This window comes from Phlebotomus papatasi, chromosome 2 (assembly GCF_024763615.1).
Source record: "Phlebotomus papatasi isolate M1 chromosome 2, Ppap_2.1, whole genome shotgun sequence".
NCBI lineage: Eukaryota > Metazoa > Arthropoda > Insecta > Diptera > Psychodidae > Phlebotomus > Phlebotomus papatasi.
In genome coordinates this window covers 81486946-81504569 of record NC_077223.1, presented here as the reverse complement: position 1 = coordinate 81504569, position 17624 = coordinate 81486946, and the positions used below count along the sequence as shown (strand labels likewise).

At 34.5% G+C, this 17624-nt stretch overlaps 1 protein-coding gene across 1 annotated transcript in view; it reads right to left on the bottom strand.

Annotated features, from left to right (window-relative positions):
- Positions 1-5076: 5076 nt before the first annotated feature.
- The window catches only part of LOC129804654 (T-box transcription factor TBX6-like), a 117450-nt gene continuing 104902 nt past the window's right edge, over positions 5077-17624 (bottom strand). Inside the window, exons 4-5 of the mRNA XM_055852183.1 lie at positions 16915-17052; positions 5077-5920 (exon numbers count right to left, since the gene is read on the bottom strand). Coding sequence (XP_055708158.1) covers positions 5126-5920; positions 16915-17052 — 933 coding nt within the window. The 3' untranslated portion in view covers positions 5077-5125. The remainder of the gene's footprint in view (positions 5921-16914; positions 17053-17624) is intronic.

Here is a 17624-nt window from a genome sequence, read left to right as displayed (position 1 = left end):
CGGCTGTAGATCTTTCTCCACTCCAGGAGGTTCGGGTTCGATCTCAAGGTGCTCCAAGGCAAGATCCTGGAATCCTGGATTTGATTCACCCACCTTGTCTTAGGTCTGCCTCGGAGTCTACGCCTCCTCACAATGTTGCTCATACAAATTACGAGTTTAAGTATTCCGCAAAGCTGGGCGCCTTTGGTACCCCTTTTTTTAAAAAAGTTATTTAGTGTAAACGAAAATATTATACCGTCCAAAAATGTTTATTCTTTCTTATGATCTCTTTATTAGTTCTTAGAATCCAGGAGTAATGATGATTACTATTTGAAGTTTTATTTAGTAGAAAAGCTTTAACTTTAAGACAAACTAATGAGTAAACTACAATTAGAAAAAAGCTCTTGTAAGGATTATAAAGATTACATAGAAGACCTAAATATAATTTTGAAAATTCTTTTCACAACGGTCGGTTCTTCTGAAGACTTTTATTTCTTTCAAAACATTCAAAATGGAAGAAAATAGGTATATAAGAAAATTCTTACCCAATCTATAATCGTCACAATTCGCTCTTCTTTGTCTGATCACTCAAATCATCCGCCTAATTCAATCAATCAACGTCGCTCTTGAGCAAAAGCACCGATTGAAGTTCAATCAATTGCCTTTTCCTGAGAAACTGCTCAACCGATTAAAAAAATCCGCCATGGCAAAGAACATAAAAATCTAAGATCGTTCTGGTGTTTTTTTTTCGTGAATTGCCCTGGGAAACAGAGTATTAAAATTGCGTTAATTAAGACACAATCTCCGTCAAAAGTGGTCACTTAATAGGGAGGAAGTGATAAAATGTCTATTAAAGGCTTGAGTATTTCGTTGAAGATGTTGCGGATCAGTTGTTCAAACACCTTCCAGGGACTATCCTCAGTGTCTTTGGCGGAATGCTTTTTCTTTGTGGCTCGGAGGGAGGTGTGTTAAATAAATAGACGAGTGGGCTTTATTTACAAAAATATTTATTCTCTTTGGACATACAGAATAATCTTTAACCATTTCACATTTTATTTTTTATTCACTGAACAATTTTTTTGCTTTTTCTGAGTATAACTGAAGGGGTTTGTTTCTATTCCATTTTATTAAATGCCGTTTTTCTAGCCTTAGACCTCATAAATTGCCGGGATTGGCATTTCCAGGACAATATTATGAAGTTTTACACAAAATAAATAATAATAATTCAAATTGTTTGGGGGCACAAACAGGAGATTACAGAAAAGAATCATCTTACAAAAACAAAGAAAAAATAAATGTTTGCCATTGCACTTAAATGAAATACATTTAGTCTTAACTTATAAATACAATTATGATTTTCTAAGGGTATCTATCATGTAAAATATCTATATAATACAGAAAAAGGTGAGACGATGTTGTTGGAATCTTGTTGCATGGAGGAAATGTATTTAACAAACATTAATGTCCTATAGGAATTAATATTATAAATTTAGATTTTATGGAAATTCTTTTTCTTTTTCAAAATCATCCGTCTCTTTCACACATTTAATGGCACTAAATTATTTATTTATTATTCTATATAAAGCACATTATACTTATTTAGTGGGCGTCTTGCCTCACTTTCCCATTCATTTGAGGCACTTTTGATGCTTTTTGATCCATTCAGAGATTCAATTAGCTTACCTAAAAGGTTTGCATTAACCAGGAAAAATTTACGATTTGTCAGAGAATTTGTTTAATTTAGTATTTTTGGTATGTTTGATAATTAAATTTCTTGCAAAACGACAATGTTTACCTCAATTTTGACGGCAATATTAAGAGATTGCAAAAATTAACAGAATATAACAATTTTATTGATTTCAAATGAAGAAATTTATAGCTCTAGAATACCTTTTAGATCAGGAAAATTTCATGAAGTCGAAATTCGAATCCCTTTTTTCTCACATGCTTTGAATATGTCTTTTTCATTCTACCGCACTCTCCTTCTTCTTTTAAACATCACTTGAAATTCAATTTAGCTCAATCGAATTTGGTATGCGAAAAAATGTGATAGTCATAAGCAAAACATGTGAGAAGGAAAGCCATTCGAATTTCGACTTGATGAAATTTTCCTGATCTAAAAGGTGTGCCGCAGCCATTATCATTTAAATATCTTGTTATGACTTAGGCATCGGCACACCTTTTAGATTAGGAAAATTTCATTATAAGTCAAAATTCACATCCCTTTCTTTCTTAATTATGCAGATCTGTTATATTCTGTTTCACTCTTCTTCTTCTTCTTTTGAACATCAAACCAAATTAAATTTAGTTCAGTACATGTTAAGTCCATTTTGACGCGAATTTCTATTTCATGAAATTTTATCGATCTGAAAGAAAAGGTGTGCTGAAATTGTATCAAAAATCCAAGATATTCAAAAATTGCAATTCGGAAACGAAATTGGATTTCAGAATTGAGATATTTCATCAAATTTTAATATTTTTTCATTTTATTTTTAATAAAGGTTGAATCGAATCGGTTTTGAGGTTTCAATTCTGGAATCAATATTAAAATTAAGGTAAAAAAGATAAAAAGAATAAAGGACGCATTAAACGTTTCGGAATATTGATATTCTTTTTAAAATTGTAACAAACGATGATCGAAATTAAAAATTATTTTGAATTTCTTTATTTCTTTGTTGAAAATTGGTGTAAGAAAATATTTGAAATGCTTAAACTCTTGCGGTTTTGTGACCGATTTGAACGCGCTCAGTAAGTCAGCATGAAACATGCTTTCTCTTCAATTTTTAGATAAATCTTTAACCCTTATATCTTCAAATCGATTCTTAATGGCTCCGGCACACCTTACATTACAGGAAAATTTCATGTAATTTCATGTAGGATTACAGGAAAATTTCATGTAATCGAAATTCACACATTTTTCATTCTCAAACGTTTTGCATATGTCTATCCCACACTTTCGGACTCTTCTTTTTCATTTAAACATCAGACCATTTTAAATTTATTTCAATCTACTTTCGAGCGCGAAAGAATGAGATAGATATATGTAAAACGTGTGAGAAAGAAAGTGATGTGAATTTTGATTTCATGAAATTTCATGAAATCAGGAGCCGTAAAAGTTGATTTGTGTTCTAAGACAAAGAACTTTGAGGTTAAAGTGTCAATTTAATTTAAGATTTTAAGCGAAAACGAATTAAAATTCATAATAACTAAGTGGAAATTGAACATTTGAACTTCATTAAGCTGTCTGTAATTTTGAAACTGATTTTGAGATTATTTTGAATCTTTAACCACAGAGAAATACTGAAAACACTGATAATCAATAATTTTAGCCATTTTGATACTTAATTTACTGTGCGTATTAACTTAAAGATTTAATAAGCTTTTCTAAGCCTCTGTCACACCTTTTAAATTAGAAGTTGTCATAAAATCAAAATTTTTCATCCCTTTCTTTCTCAAACGATTGCTTATTTCTGTCCCACTCTTTCGCACTCATCTTCTTCTTTTAAACATCACAATTAATCCAATTTGGATTTGACTGTGCAATAGTAGGATAGGAATGTGCAATATGTTTAAGAAAAGGAGGGAAATATTGATCATCTTGAAATTTTTCTAATCTAAAAGGTATCATGAAGTCAGTAATCTTAGAATAAATTAAGAGAATATCATAGTCATCGATATCACGGTTATATCAACGATATAACGATTTATTATGACTTTGTACCGGTTAAGATTGTCTTTACACAGAGCTCTTCGACTCCGATATTCGGCTGATTGGATCGAAAATGATAGATAAAAGTCCATTCCAGAAGGAGCATTTTCTAACTTTCTCGTGCGTTTGACAGCACGAATATCTAAAAGCAGAATATCGAAGAGCTCTTTGTAATTTTTTAGTTTGTTAAATAAGGAAGTGAAATATATCGCAGTTTGCAACAAATATCAATGCCAAACAAAATAAGATACTATAATGCCCAACGCACAATAACTTTTGTTTAGTAAACATGTTTTTGACATTTCAATGAGAGTGAGTGAGATCTAGATCTAGTCATCTCGCTCATTCTCATAGGAAATTTTGAAAACATGTTTATAAACAAAAGTTATTGTGCGCTGGGCATAATGCCCAACACACAATAACTTTTATTTTGTAAATTATGTTTTTGACATTTCAATGAGAGTGAGTGAGATCTAGATCTAGTCATCTCGCTCATTCTTATAAAAATTTTTGAAAACATGTTTACAAACAAAAGTTATTGTGCGCTGATCATAATACTCAACGCCAAAACGATTTAAACCGATTTGCTTTTGAAGGTTCATGTTCAAAACCAGTTATTAAAAAATATGTAAATAAATTTAAAGAAAATAAAAAAAACTGCTTTTAAATCAATGCAAATAGTTCAAATTTTTTCAGAAAGCATAAAATATGTCTTTATTGAATCATAACGATTTTGAAGAGATAAAACTGCTACGTTTTGTATTTTGGAAAAACAAATGCCCAATTCGGTATCAATCTAACAAATGTCATCTGAATATCGGAGAGCCGAGTACATAGAACTCTCCGATATTCAGGTGACAGCTGTCAAATATGCGGGAATGTTAAAAATGCCCCTTCTCTCAAGGTTTTTTCCGTCTTTTTTGGTCACAAGCCGATTATTGGGAGCTCTGTGTTATATTGGAACTCTAAAAAAAAACGGAGAGCTCAGTCTACGCCTTATTTAAAACAATTGGGACGCTCAGAACAGAAGTGGACTATTTTAATAGGGAAATGCACACAAAGGAGACCACTTCTGCTCTGAACGTTTTAATTGTCAGTTAGATCGAAATTTTAAAACTATTGAAGACGTAAGCACAATTTGTAGTCATCATATAAAATTGCATACTCATTTAGGCTTTCCGTATTCCCAAATATTACCCCACAAATACCAAAAATATCCCTCAATGCAAACCTTTTGATAAGCTTTCCTTTTCTTGAAAGTCCTCTGAATATCCTCCACACAGTTCGTACAATTTTGTAAAGTTTTGTAACATTCATAAAAATGCGCCTTACAAACAATGCTTCTCTCAGAGTATTTTACAAAAAAAAAATCCACAAATTGTGAGTGAAAGAAAATGCACCGGTTCAGTCAAAGGAGTATCATCCTAAGTGGCTCCATTAGTTTTGCTCCTCTCGCCCTAAAATGGCGTCGATGGTGAAGCTGCTCTTGGCGCTGCGAGCCGAATCGGCGCCATGGTGGGTGGGTGAGTGGGGACTGCTAGGTGATCTCAGGTTGTGAGCCGCAGCCAGGTGCATCAGGACATTGCCGCCGAAGGGAGTTGCAGCGGCGGCTAGAGGTGGGTACTGAGGTCCATAGGCACCTAGTAATTCGTAGCCGGCTGCTTGTGGGTGATGTGGTACGGGATGTTGGTAGGGGTTTAGTGGTAGGCCTGAGACTCTCGAGAAGTACAGAGCAAAGTCAATCCAGTTGGATCTCGCAGCCGCGGCGGCACTGTAGTGCTGTAAAATGGTTTCCGGTGGTGCTTGGAGGCCTCGCATGGCTTCGAGTTCTGACCCTGGTCCTGTGGGGGCCATCGAACGGGCTGGTGAGGCTTCTTCTGTATTGGTGGAGGGTGAACTTGTCCGACTGGAGCTGCCGCAGATTGAGAGGCCGCTGTCATCGAGGGAGGAAACTGACCCAGAAGAGCTATTAGCTCGCTTCCTCTTCGGCGGATGACGTCCTGCTTCCTCAGCCGTCGTTGCACTGTGAGCCATTGTTGGGTCACTCTTGGCGGACTTTAGTGAAGTCGCCATTAGAGATACGTTTGATTTGAGGGTTATAGATGATCCGGCGCCATTGCCACCACCAGAACCTAATGTAGCCGTTTTGCGTTTACACCTCGACTGACCGGTCTCCCGAAAACCTTTAGCGAAGGGATTATTGTCGATCTTCAGCTTGGTTATGTGGTCGTTCTGGAAAGAAGAAAGAAAATCTGTTAGGAAATTGAGCTTAAAATTGGGTTAATTTAATGGTTTAGGAGTTAATTGCATTAATTAACTTGTTACATCTTAAGTACCAATCAGTACATTAATACTACTCTCAGTATAGTTCCGCTCTTTTCTCAACTTTGCAGATGAACAATAAGTGATTTCTTGCCCATGAAATCGCTTCCTGTTCACCACAAACCTCAATTAAAAATTAGGAACACTTGCAGTCATGATTTCACCGCACGACATCATTGTTCGACCTTTCCATTCTTCAATTCATTGTTAACTCTACCTTTAATGATCCTGTTGCTGTCTTAATTTTGCAAGAAGGAGGTTTAGCATTCCATCGAGAAATGCATTGGAAATTGTGATTTTGTTCCAGGGATTTAAATTAGAGGAGAGAGGGTCAGTATCAGTATCACAGATACATGATGTTAGGAAAATGAATATTTCTCAGGAATACGTCCTCAGTTAGTGAGCTTAACTGTATTTTATTTAACATGGTTTGTGATCAGGCGGTGAACAGGTATGGTCAACAAACCAACGTGAGGGTAAAGGTCGGTTGATCACGATGATAATTCGCCAAGATCGGTTGAACTTGCCGATCAGTCTCTAAAATCAAATGACAGATTAGCTGACCGCACCGATCAGTCTTCAAGACCGGTGATCACGCCTATCATACTCCAAGATCGGCTAATTATAGTAAGGTGGGGTAACTGGATCGTTTTCCGAAGAATGCTACCTAAACGCTTGTTTTTGGACTAATGAAATTCTTTTTTACTTCTTCTAAATCCATAGAATTATTCACTGTTCCATTGAGAAACATAATATAAAAAAAATATCAAAAATTATTAAAGAAAATTTATAAAATAATGATAATACTGAAATAAGTCAGCATGCACTAATTGGGTCGCCTTTTCGCTAATTCATTTTTAATTAAATCTTTGGATTTAAAATACTTTTTTCACAAGGAAAAAACAATAAATGTTTTCAATCAACCAGCTGTCACAAGATTGAAATAAGTCGATTACACTCACTTATTTAATGGATAAAAATATTATTTTTGCATTTTCTCAAACGTGTATAGTTATATTATGTTACTGTAGTGACTATATCACAGAAATAAAAATAAAAATATTATTTTAAGTGGATTAGTCATAAATGATCCAGATAGCGAAGCGCCCGGATTAACACACTTGACTATACGCCGATCATTCTCAAAGATCGGCTAATTGGCATTCAAAGTGGGCCATGAGTGCCAGGTGTTTACCGCCTATTTGAGATTAACAACTCCATCCCTTTCCTTGAAACAATGATTATCCGCCCTAACCATGAGTGGCAGATCGACTGATCGTGCCGATGTGTTTCTAAAATCGGATAATCGCGCTGATAAGTCTCCAGAAAACGGCTTGTCGCATCGATCAGTTTCCAAGATCGACGGATCGTGGCAGTTAGTTTTTAGGGGCGGTTAATGGCGTTAACCAATATCCAAAATTGTCCGATCGCACCGATAAATTTCCAATATCGCTTGATCGACATCGACACCCAAAATGTACCGTGAGTGGCAGAATTGTTTACCGCCTATTTCAGACTAATGCATTAGGGCCTTGCAGACCTGAGGATTAGCCGAGAGATGGCTTAGCGTAATTATATTCGAAATATTGGTTAGACATTATTTCCATCATTTTCTACTAAGTCTTCTCTCGGCTTAAGTCATAAGTGTGTCTAGGGCGTTATGCCCTAGACACACTAACGACTTAAGTCGAGAGATTACTTAGTGGAAAATTATGGAAATGTAGTTTAATCATTATTGCGAATATAAATACGCTAAGCCGTCTCTCGGCTAATCCTTAAGTATGTCGAGGCCCTTAGACACACTAACGACTTGAGCCGAGAGATGACTTAGTGGAAAATTATGGAAATATAGTTTAACCATTATTTCTAATATAATTACGCTAAGGCGACTCTCGGCTAATCCTCAGGTCTATCAAGGCCCTAATAGTTGCATCCCTTTCTTTGATATGGCCCTATGCTCTCTAACAATGAGTGGCAGATCGATTGATCACTTCGATCAGTATCCAAAATCGGTTAATCGTGCCAATAATTCTCCAAGATCAACTAATCACACCGGTCAGTCTCCAAGATCTGTTGATCGACACCCAAAGTATATTATGAGTGGCAGATTTGTTTACCGCCTACTTGAGATTATCAACCCCATCCCATTGCTTGAACCAGCCTCATCCTCCCCTAATCAAAAATCAACAAAACCAAAATAAGAAAATTAAGAAATGATCAATAAAATTCAATATCCAATCATTGGCATCTGCAATCTTGTACACAAATATGTAATAATTCGTGTTCATCGAGATAATGTCAGAAATATCAAAACGCGTGTGCATTAATCAATTGATTTGAATATTGATTGGTATCTTGCATCTGAAGTGTTTTCATCTCTGCCGAAAGCCACATGCTGCGTCACGCAAGGAATCATCCTCAAGATCACGCGAGAAATAGTGCAAAAAGTCCCATTTCATACAGTTGGGAAGATCCTTGCTCAGTAGAGGATCTCTGAAGGGATGGTTAGGAGGTGAAGAAGATCCGTGGATAGACAGTGGCAAAAAAAGGGCTCATAGATAGAGATATAAAAGTGCATTGAGAGGAAGATGGGGAGGACAAGAGAGAATGTCTAATAAGTCAGTGGAGCGTGTGATCAGATCAAAGTACCGCTCTTGGATTAGCTCTTGATCCTCCTCACCGTCATTCCTTTTTTTTTCTTTCGCAAAAGGCGACGAGCGGCTTTTTCGGGTGGATCTCTTTGAAATATGGATCACCAGACTGTCCTGGGTATACAAGATCTTCTCCTGGCACTGGACACAAAAAGTGTTCAGTCAACTGCATTTAGATTTTGCGACGGTTCTGTGTAGTTTTTTTTCTAACCTAAGGGATTCACACGTCAAGATGCGAAATCCTCGAAAGGGGCAATTTTCGTGGTTCACCTATAAAATCAGTCTCTTCCACGCCATGTGCACCTGAGATGATTCAATGTGACAAATATGAATGTTTTCTGCATTGAAGATTTCCAGCACCATCGGGTTTGTGATATAATATTTCACTGAGACTGGAGATGAAGATTGTCAAAGACATGACAAAAGTTATTAATTGGACATGGAGATTGGCAGGTTTTCTGCGGCAAAACCTGCCTTGAAAGCCAGCCGATAATTTGCCGCTGAGAATCATGATCAATTAGGCCATTGAAGTAGGGCTTTAGATAGGGCTTAAGATACGAACTGAAGTAGGGCTTAAGATAAGCGTAAAACATTGTTGAAAATTCATTCTTTCTTTTGCAAAAAGTCATCAAAATTCATTAGACACAGAGCCTAATTGTTATCCTAATTATTTAAAGTATTTTCTTAATTTAGCCTTAAGCTAGACAGACTCATCCCCTAATCGAAGCCCCGTAGACTACCTCTCACCTTCGAAAAGACCAAACAGTCATATAGACCAATTGACTTACTCTCACTCAACATTTTACCCAATTCATCCCTCCCTCATTAGGATTTAAAAAAAATAAGATAAATATTTGTAATATACATACGCCTCTAGACATTCTGCTGGTTTGAAATTTTTCTCATTTTCCCTCAATAATCTCTTGGCAAAAATATTAAGGAACAGATGGGTCTAGGGCGTGACTTTGGACACTCATTCGTCATATTTTGAGCTCAGAGGTACTTCCAAGGGTGATATTTTTTTTGCTTAAAGTACCTGCCATTCTTCAAACTCTACAATCACTCAAAGTCTAGTTGGGATCTTAAGAAGGATGTAACTTCAATTCCCTGATGTTATCTATTACTTTTTTTCCTCAAAACCGAAAGAATTATTAGTTGATTCATGTTTGCGTAAAAATGTTTTGGAAAAGAACTTCAATGAATCTCCTTGTGATGAATTACCTATCGATTAGAGTAACAATTTACCTCAGTTCCTAAGCCCAAATTAATATTTATTCGATTAAGAAAAATAATTTAGATTTAGATTTCGGATATTTATTGTTATTGGTCTCAGACTTGACGCAAAACTTCGTAAAGGGCAATGAGCAAAATGGTCCAAACTTTCGCCACAAATTAGACTTAAGTATACACTGAGAAAAAAAAGTGACTGCGAGTAACTTTTTTTCCACAGAATTTTAACACCTTTTAGGTGTAAAAACATGTCAAGATTTTTTAATGTTAATTTTACACCTTTTCAAGGGTAAAATTAACATGAAAGGGATAACTTTAACCTCTAATATACCTAAAAAGGGTAATATTTACACCGATTTCGGATCAATACAGCAGGATAAAATTAACTTTTCCGGAATGTTATTTTGACTTTTTCGGTTTTCTGTTAGTGTACCATTAAAAGTAACAACTTTTGTTCCGGGACCAACCTCAAAAGGATGTAGAAAAGCACTAGAACATAAAATATGTGACGTATTTTCTAACAAAACTTTTTTTATATTTATACAGTAAGGGTTTATATTATATTGGTTGTTTCAAAGAACAATTTGTAAGGAAGGCTCAAGGAAGATTTGTCTAGAACAAACCGCTTTATCATTCCATTTTCCCTGAAATTTTCCAGATCTTCCTCATAAATCTTCCAAAAAAATTTGATTATCCCCCAAATTCATAACAAGGATTGTCCGTAGAGAAATGTCTCCAATGCAGAAATATTTTCTTTGAAGTTGAAAGTTGAAACCTCTTAAGCTCGAAGGGCCCTGAAAGATCTCGTTATTCAGAAACTTTGAATAATAAGTTCAGAGTAAAAATATGTTAAGAAAGCCACTATACTCTGAACTTTTTGTGTTTTTTTTTTTGATAACAGCCCCTTTTCGACCCTATGATCTTCAAGAAGCCTAGCACCTTTACTTAGGAGAATATTAAGGAGGAGATGCAATACTTTTAATGCAATTAAAGGATATTCAAAGATATTTGAGAAAATTCCGGATGATTACATGGAAAATGGAGAGATAGGGAAATGGTTTCTAGGAAATGTTCCTTGAGTTCTCCTTTCAAAATCGTTCTTTTACGCCAACAACTTGGAATACGCTGTTATTGAGAAAAAAAGAAAGTTTCATAAAATAGGTCTACCCATTCCTTAAGAACTCTTACTTTAAGATATCGTAGAAACTTGACGTGATGGACTATAAATTTCTTCGGGAGATATGTTGAAGACACACCAAGGACTCCGAAAATACCGGTGGTTTCCCAATACACGAAAAAAGTTTTCGTCTTATTGCCTTGCAATGCTCGATTACTTTAAAACAGGAAAAGTTTGTATGGGAGCTACCAGATGCACCAATCAGAGGAAAAATCTAAAAATATTTATTTAAAGCTTAGGGGAAGTGTGCCGAATTTCTGCCAGCTTCTAATTTCGGCCACTTTTAGTGTAATTTCGGCCATGCAAATAAATTAATTAAAATTATGTATGTAATCTTCGAATAGTCAATGAATTCATTTTGCTTTTAAATGTTTATTCATTTTAGGATGTATTAACACAAAGACCGTTAAATTTTAGGTATAGTTTGAATTTAAATTGCGTTGTCTCAGTGTGGTAAGAGTTTTTCAAAAAATGTGATAAATCGCTTGTTTTTTTAACAGTCTTGTGATTTGTGATGAAGTGCAGAAGGTTTTCATGAAAATTGATTAGTTTTCATTAAAGATTGTTTCTGTTTATGTTAATAGTGAATCAATCTTTTTCGGGTAAAATTTCCTAGCTGGATCCTGTATTTCGCGTAAAAAAGTATATACTTTGTGAACGTCTCTCCGGTGAGGTAGTGTTGCCTATTCCGGCAACATCTTTTGCTTTCCTAAATTTCTTATTAATTTTGTGTTTTTTTTTCAATTTCTGTGTTCTACAATGTCTATAGAAAAATACCATCGCTTCTATGAAAAAGATGATGTGGAAAAGGCCATGGAAGAGTTCAGTAAGGGCAAATTGCTACGGGAATCTGCGCGTAAATTTGAGATGCTACACATGCTCAGGGCTTGTAGATCATATAAACGTATTAAACTAAATATTAAACTCGTTCCGTTTGACGTTTTGAAATTTTCTATCCGTTGCGTTACAAAAGGTGGTCAGAAAAAAGGTGGCCGGTATTTCACACAAAGTGGCCGGAATACTACCCAAAGCAATGTCCATATTTTTATTAATTTTTAAATATTTTAGGAAGTGATTTAAGGAAAACAAAGATGATAAACTAATTTTCAAGGTTCCACACAACCCTCCCGAAAAAGAGGTAACAAAAAATATCAATATGAATTAAAAATATTGCATTTCAAACTTAGGTCTTCGGTGCTTACATGCAACTATGCCGAAATTTGGCGCACTTACCCTAAGTCGTATATCGACTTTGAGCTGAATTACGTTAAGATCGGGCACGTCGTTTTCGAGTAATAAATTATCAAAGTTGAGAATTTTCATAAGTATATCGTTAATTTTCCAAGAACTGACTTTGACTTGGGTCTCGGTAATTTTTAAGTCATACACTAATATCTACAAAATGGGCCTAGTCTCATCTCTGGCGAAGGGTTGGACCAGCTTCCATATTATTAATCGTATCGAGATATTGTAATACAAGGTAATCATTTTTACAATCAATGTCCATATCCCGTGTTGGAAGAATCTGCTAAGTCCATTGTAGACCGCCCAGGAGCGCCTTCCCCGCTGTGTGGATGCTTCTTCCATGCTCCCGGAGTTGTTGGGCGTAGGCGGTGCATTATATTACGTTATTATTGCATATGAAAATTGTCAAAATTAGACATTCAGATTTTAGCACCGGGCGGGACTCGAACTCACAACAGTAAGTCGAGCCGGGGAATAGATCCGCCCAAAAGAGCCCACGGTCTTGCCTATTGCGCCACTGATTCCCCAGCTTCCATACATTTCTGCCCATTGTCCTTTTTAGCGTTATTATTTTATTGGCTAGAAATTGATTTAAAAAAAAAACTTTCGCACTTTCGCCAGATCTTTAAAAGGAACATTTTATTTAAAAAAAAATTACTCTGTGATATTCTGCACAGGAATAAAATTGAGAATTATAAATCTTATTAGGTTTTAATAGGATTTCCCTCTGTCAGAGTTTTGTTGATTTTAACCGTTAATATTTAAATCTCTATCTACAATCTCCACAACCATTCTATCAACTCTGAAACATCTTTGAGGTGACAAAACTCTCTGCAACAAAAGACTTCAATTCCAGTACTCCTTAATGAGAATGTCCCATGGACGAAAAAGCACTTAAGCATCTCTTCGTGTGAACCAGTGGTGCTTTTTAATTGAAAATTGCGAAAAATCTGCTTAAAATGGAGTTGAGCGGTAGCTATCCATGTATGTGAAGTGCACTCAATATCAATTGAATGGAATTAGATGGAATTTCAGTGAGGTAATTTGCAGATAAACGCACTGGTTTGAGCCAACACGCAGAGAGGCGCCGATGTTGTTGGTCTTCGCTGGACACCCACTTGGAAGTGGGATTAATCAAATAATTTCCATGTTTGAAAAAGTCGACAGCTGGTAATTATTACACAGTGGATGGAGAGTCATTGAGATCAGTTTTGCTTGGAATATTGCCGACACACCGCATTGGAATTTTAGAGCGCGAAGAGACCGCCGGTTTTTCAATGACTCTTGCATATCATCGGACTAAATGGATGATCCTCTGGGTGCACATGGCTCTGCACAATCGATTAATTGCACATTTAGCGAGAGCTCTGGTATAAATTAATGTCATCAGCAAGTCAGATCTGCCTCATCTTCTGCCCCCCCTCCATTTGATGTCCATTCTAAATGTTAAAAAGTGTGAACGACAACTTTTTATATGTTATATGCAAAAATTAATTGAATCGCCCACATTTGGCGGGATTACTCTTGTTTTATGCTTATTTCCTTTTTTAAATGCAACGTTTTTCATGTCTCTGTCAAGGGAATTATGCGGAATTTTCTCTTATACATTTCTTTTGGGAATGATTTTTTTTTCTTGTATTCATTCAGTGAATGGTTTGTTTCCGAAGCGCCAGCCACTTGAGATAATTTGCCAAGGGGCTACTTATTAAATTGATAAGGAACAATACACTTTCCAATGAATTTCAAAGAAACTTGATAATACAGACTTTGTATTGTATTATAAAGAAAGGTTTTCCCAGAAGAAAAGAGAAAAAAAATAAACTACTTTAGGTTAATAAAAGAATCTTGAAGTATTCTACTTTTTTTTCGGAATAATATAAGGTAATGCATATTTTTCTGGAATATTTAAAAATTTCTGTTCAGAAGAGTTTAAATAAATACAATATGCTGGATAATAATATTAAAACAAGTAACTAATTTGATTCTTCAATATCAACTTAAAAATAATTTAACATATATTCCGAAAACGATCATGTGTCTTCCGGAATATTATACTGAATACGAAAATTACTGATCTCAGAAGAAATTAGGAAAAAATAAAGTACTTAAAGTTAATAAAAGAATTTTGGATTTTTTTCATATTTTTTGAATAATGTAGAACAATTCGGATTTTTCCGGAAGATTGAAAAATTTCCGTCCAGAAGAGTTTATTTACACACATTATGCTCGATACTAATATTTACAAATTTACACCTAATTTAATTCTTAAATATTACCTTCAAAATGATTATTTCCGTAATAAAATTTGTTAAATAAATATTATTCCGGAAAAAATCATGTATCTTCCGGAATTTTATACTGAATACGAAAATTACTGATCACAGAAGATAGGAGGAACAAATAAATTCCTTTAAGTTTATAAAAGAATATTAAAGTATTTTACATTTTCGGAATATTGTAAGCCAATTCGGATTTTTCCGGAAGATTTAAAAATTTCTCTCTAGGGGAATGTAGACATGGTTGGCTCAGAGTGAACCTTCAAACGATGCGAATTTTCTCTTTTTTTGCAAAGAGCTGACTTACCATTTCTCATCTCGTTTCATGAGTTTAATAATTATTTATCTTATGGATAAGAAGTGACAAACTAGCTCTTTGCAAATAAAGAGAAAATTTGCGTTGTTTGAAGGCTCACTCTGTGCGAACCATGCCAATATTCCCCTATATGATTTGATTTAAACACATTTTTCTGCATACTAATATTAATAAGTTTGAGGCTCATCTAATTCTTAATATCATCTTCAAAATTACTCAACAAATTTTAGTACGAAAGAGATCTTGCGTCTTCCGGAATATTATACTGAGTACGAATATTACTGACTTTCAAAAGGTTTTAAATTTATTTTGAACAACAAAAGTTTTACATTTTTAGTTCCTTTTGCTAATTACTGTTTTTTTTAACTTTTTTTTAAAATAATTCCGAAGAAAATTTAAAATTTTCAGGTACAGAAAAGTTAGTTTAATGTCAAGTTCTTTTAAATGATACTTGATCAAATATGACTTCAGTCAAATTCATCATAGGAAAATCTGCAAACTCGACTGAATAACATTCTAATAAAACGATCTCTTTTTAAAATGAGTTTTGATAAATCCGATTTTGGAACAGTAAAAGTAATTAAAATATAAGATTTTTAAATAACATATTCCTTTTCTAAAATTATTTTGCAAATTTTCGTTCTGCAAAAGAATATAAGTTTTAAAAACTGTAATATTCATACATTGTTTATTTTTCTTGTAAAAGGATTCTCTTATAGAACATTTTCAAAATTCGTTTGCCAGAAAACATTGTAAAAATCTAATTTTAGGTCAATCTGTGAGTTAGCGAAAGTATTTTTTCAGAATTCGTAAAAAGTCATATTTGGAATATAAAAAACTTCAACAAAAATTCCTACTCTGATATTAGAAGCAATTTTTTTTTATGAAAAAGTTACTTAACTTAAAATTCGCACATAGAAAATGCAAGAGAATTTTCCGAAAGGCAAAGTAGTCTAAAACCGTTTAATGATTTTATTAATGGATCAATTTAATGAAGAAAATAATTTTGAAGACAAAAAATAATATAATTTTAGCTTTCTGAATTCAGTAAATTTTTCATTCTTTCCGTGTATTCCGTAATTTTATTTTCGGAAAGAATATAGTTGATTCCGGAACAGAATAAATACTAGGTTCATATTATAAGTTTTATTTCTGAATTCAATATTTTTAAATACTTTTCTTGATAGCGAAAATGAAAGAACTCAAATTTAACTTTCTAATGAAATGGAGTTCTTCAGAAAACTTTCGGAATTCGCAAATATTCTGCTATAAATAAAATGGTTGATTCAGTCTAATCCATATGCCACGTACGAGTTATTTACAAATTTCATAAACCGTTTAGAGCTCTCATAGTCTCTTGAATCTTAAAATTGATCAATTTAAAAAAAAAAGATTTCTTTAAAATAATTATTGATTAGCCCCTGAAATTTTGCCGTATGCAGAAAGAAAATTTAAGAGATGGTCCAGAGACAATAGATACTTTGTGCTCTTGCAATCGCCACAGCGTCGACATCGCTTTAGGACAAAAGGCAATGCGTGAAACTCGATCTGGCGCCCAAAGAGATTCGATTCATTTAACAAGATTCCCTGAAGAGTGAACAGTGTTTTGGACTCTGTCGGCAATGTCTTGGCGCGCGGAGTCCTCCGACAAATGAAAGAGAAACACAGAGATTTGAGCGATAGGCCCAGAAAGACACCCCGAAAAAGAAGCTCCGGAGAAGAAAAAAAATGCACAGGAAGAGATTCGGAGGCAGACAGATAGCCAGACAATGAAAACAAGTGACAAATGTCGGGAGAAGAGAAGAGTCCTCTTCTCGATCCTTTCGTTTAAGAATTTCTCTATAGAGACTTGGGAGAGAAGCACTTGAGAATGGGTTTCAAGAGGATCCAAACAAGCCCTTGTGGCAGATCAATTGAATGGACGCCAGAAAGGACTTTCTGTTTGTGTGACAAACAAACTCTCATAAGGATCATTTATGGCGCTCTCAAGAGGCGTTCTGGAGACTAACCTGATATGCAGTTACTGCCACAAAGTCCGTGTCCGGGAAGAAGAAAACCTGCGATGGTGACCATGGAATTTGGCTGGGTTCTGATGTTCGGATAACATGGAGACGGGGCTTGTACTTGTGCATGCTGGTGAGAACGATCTGTAAAGAAAATAAAAAATGAATAATAAATATTAAAACACTTTATAAAAGTCATTTTATTCTTAATTAACTTATACTGTAAAACGGTTATTTTGAAAAGTTAGGTTATGTTGGACTTAACCTTAAAAGAACTACTTCAATGTTGAATGGTAATATCTTTCTAATTGCCTGATCAAATGCAATGTTCATCTGTAATTTGAAAGACAACGTGATATAACAGATATTATATAAGTACTTTAGATTATTTAGTATGTTTTCTTTTTACTTGAAAAAGCAGTATGTTCTAACCTAACAATCAATTAATCTATTTGGTTAAGTAGAACATGTGATCATTAAAGAAGAGTTTCTTACCTATGCAATATTCCATAAGGGCTTTCTTTTAACAATTATTTCTAAAATAAAGAAAATCTATTTGTTCTAGTTAAGGAAATTCAAGATAAAATAAATTTGAGGTTATGTTCGCAAGCTTTAGGTAACTTGAGCACATCTAATCCATTAATATTCAAGTACTACAACTGAATTTGATAAGAACATTAATTGAAGCTTAAACAGAGAAAAATGCGATTGTTTTT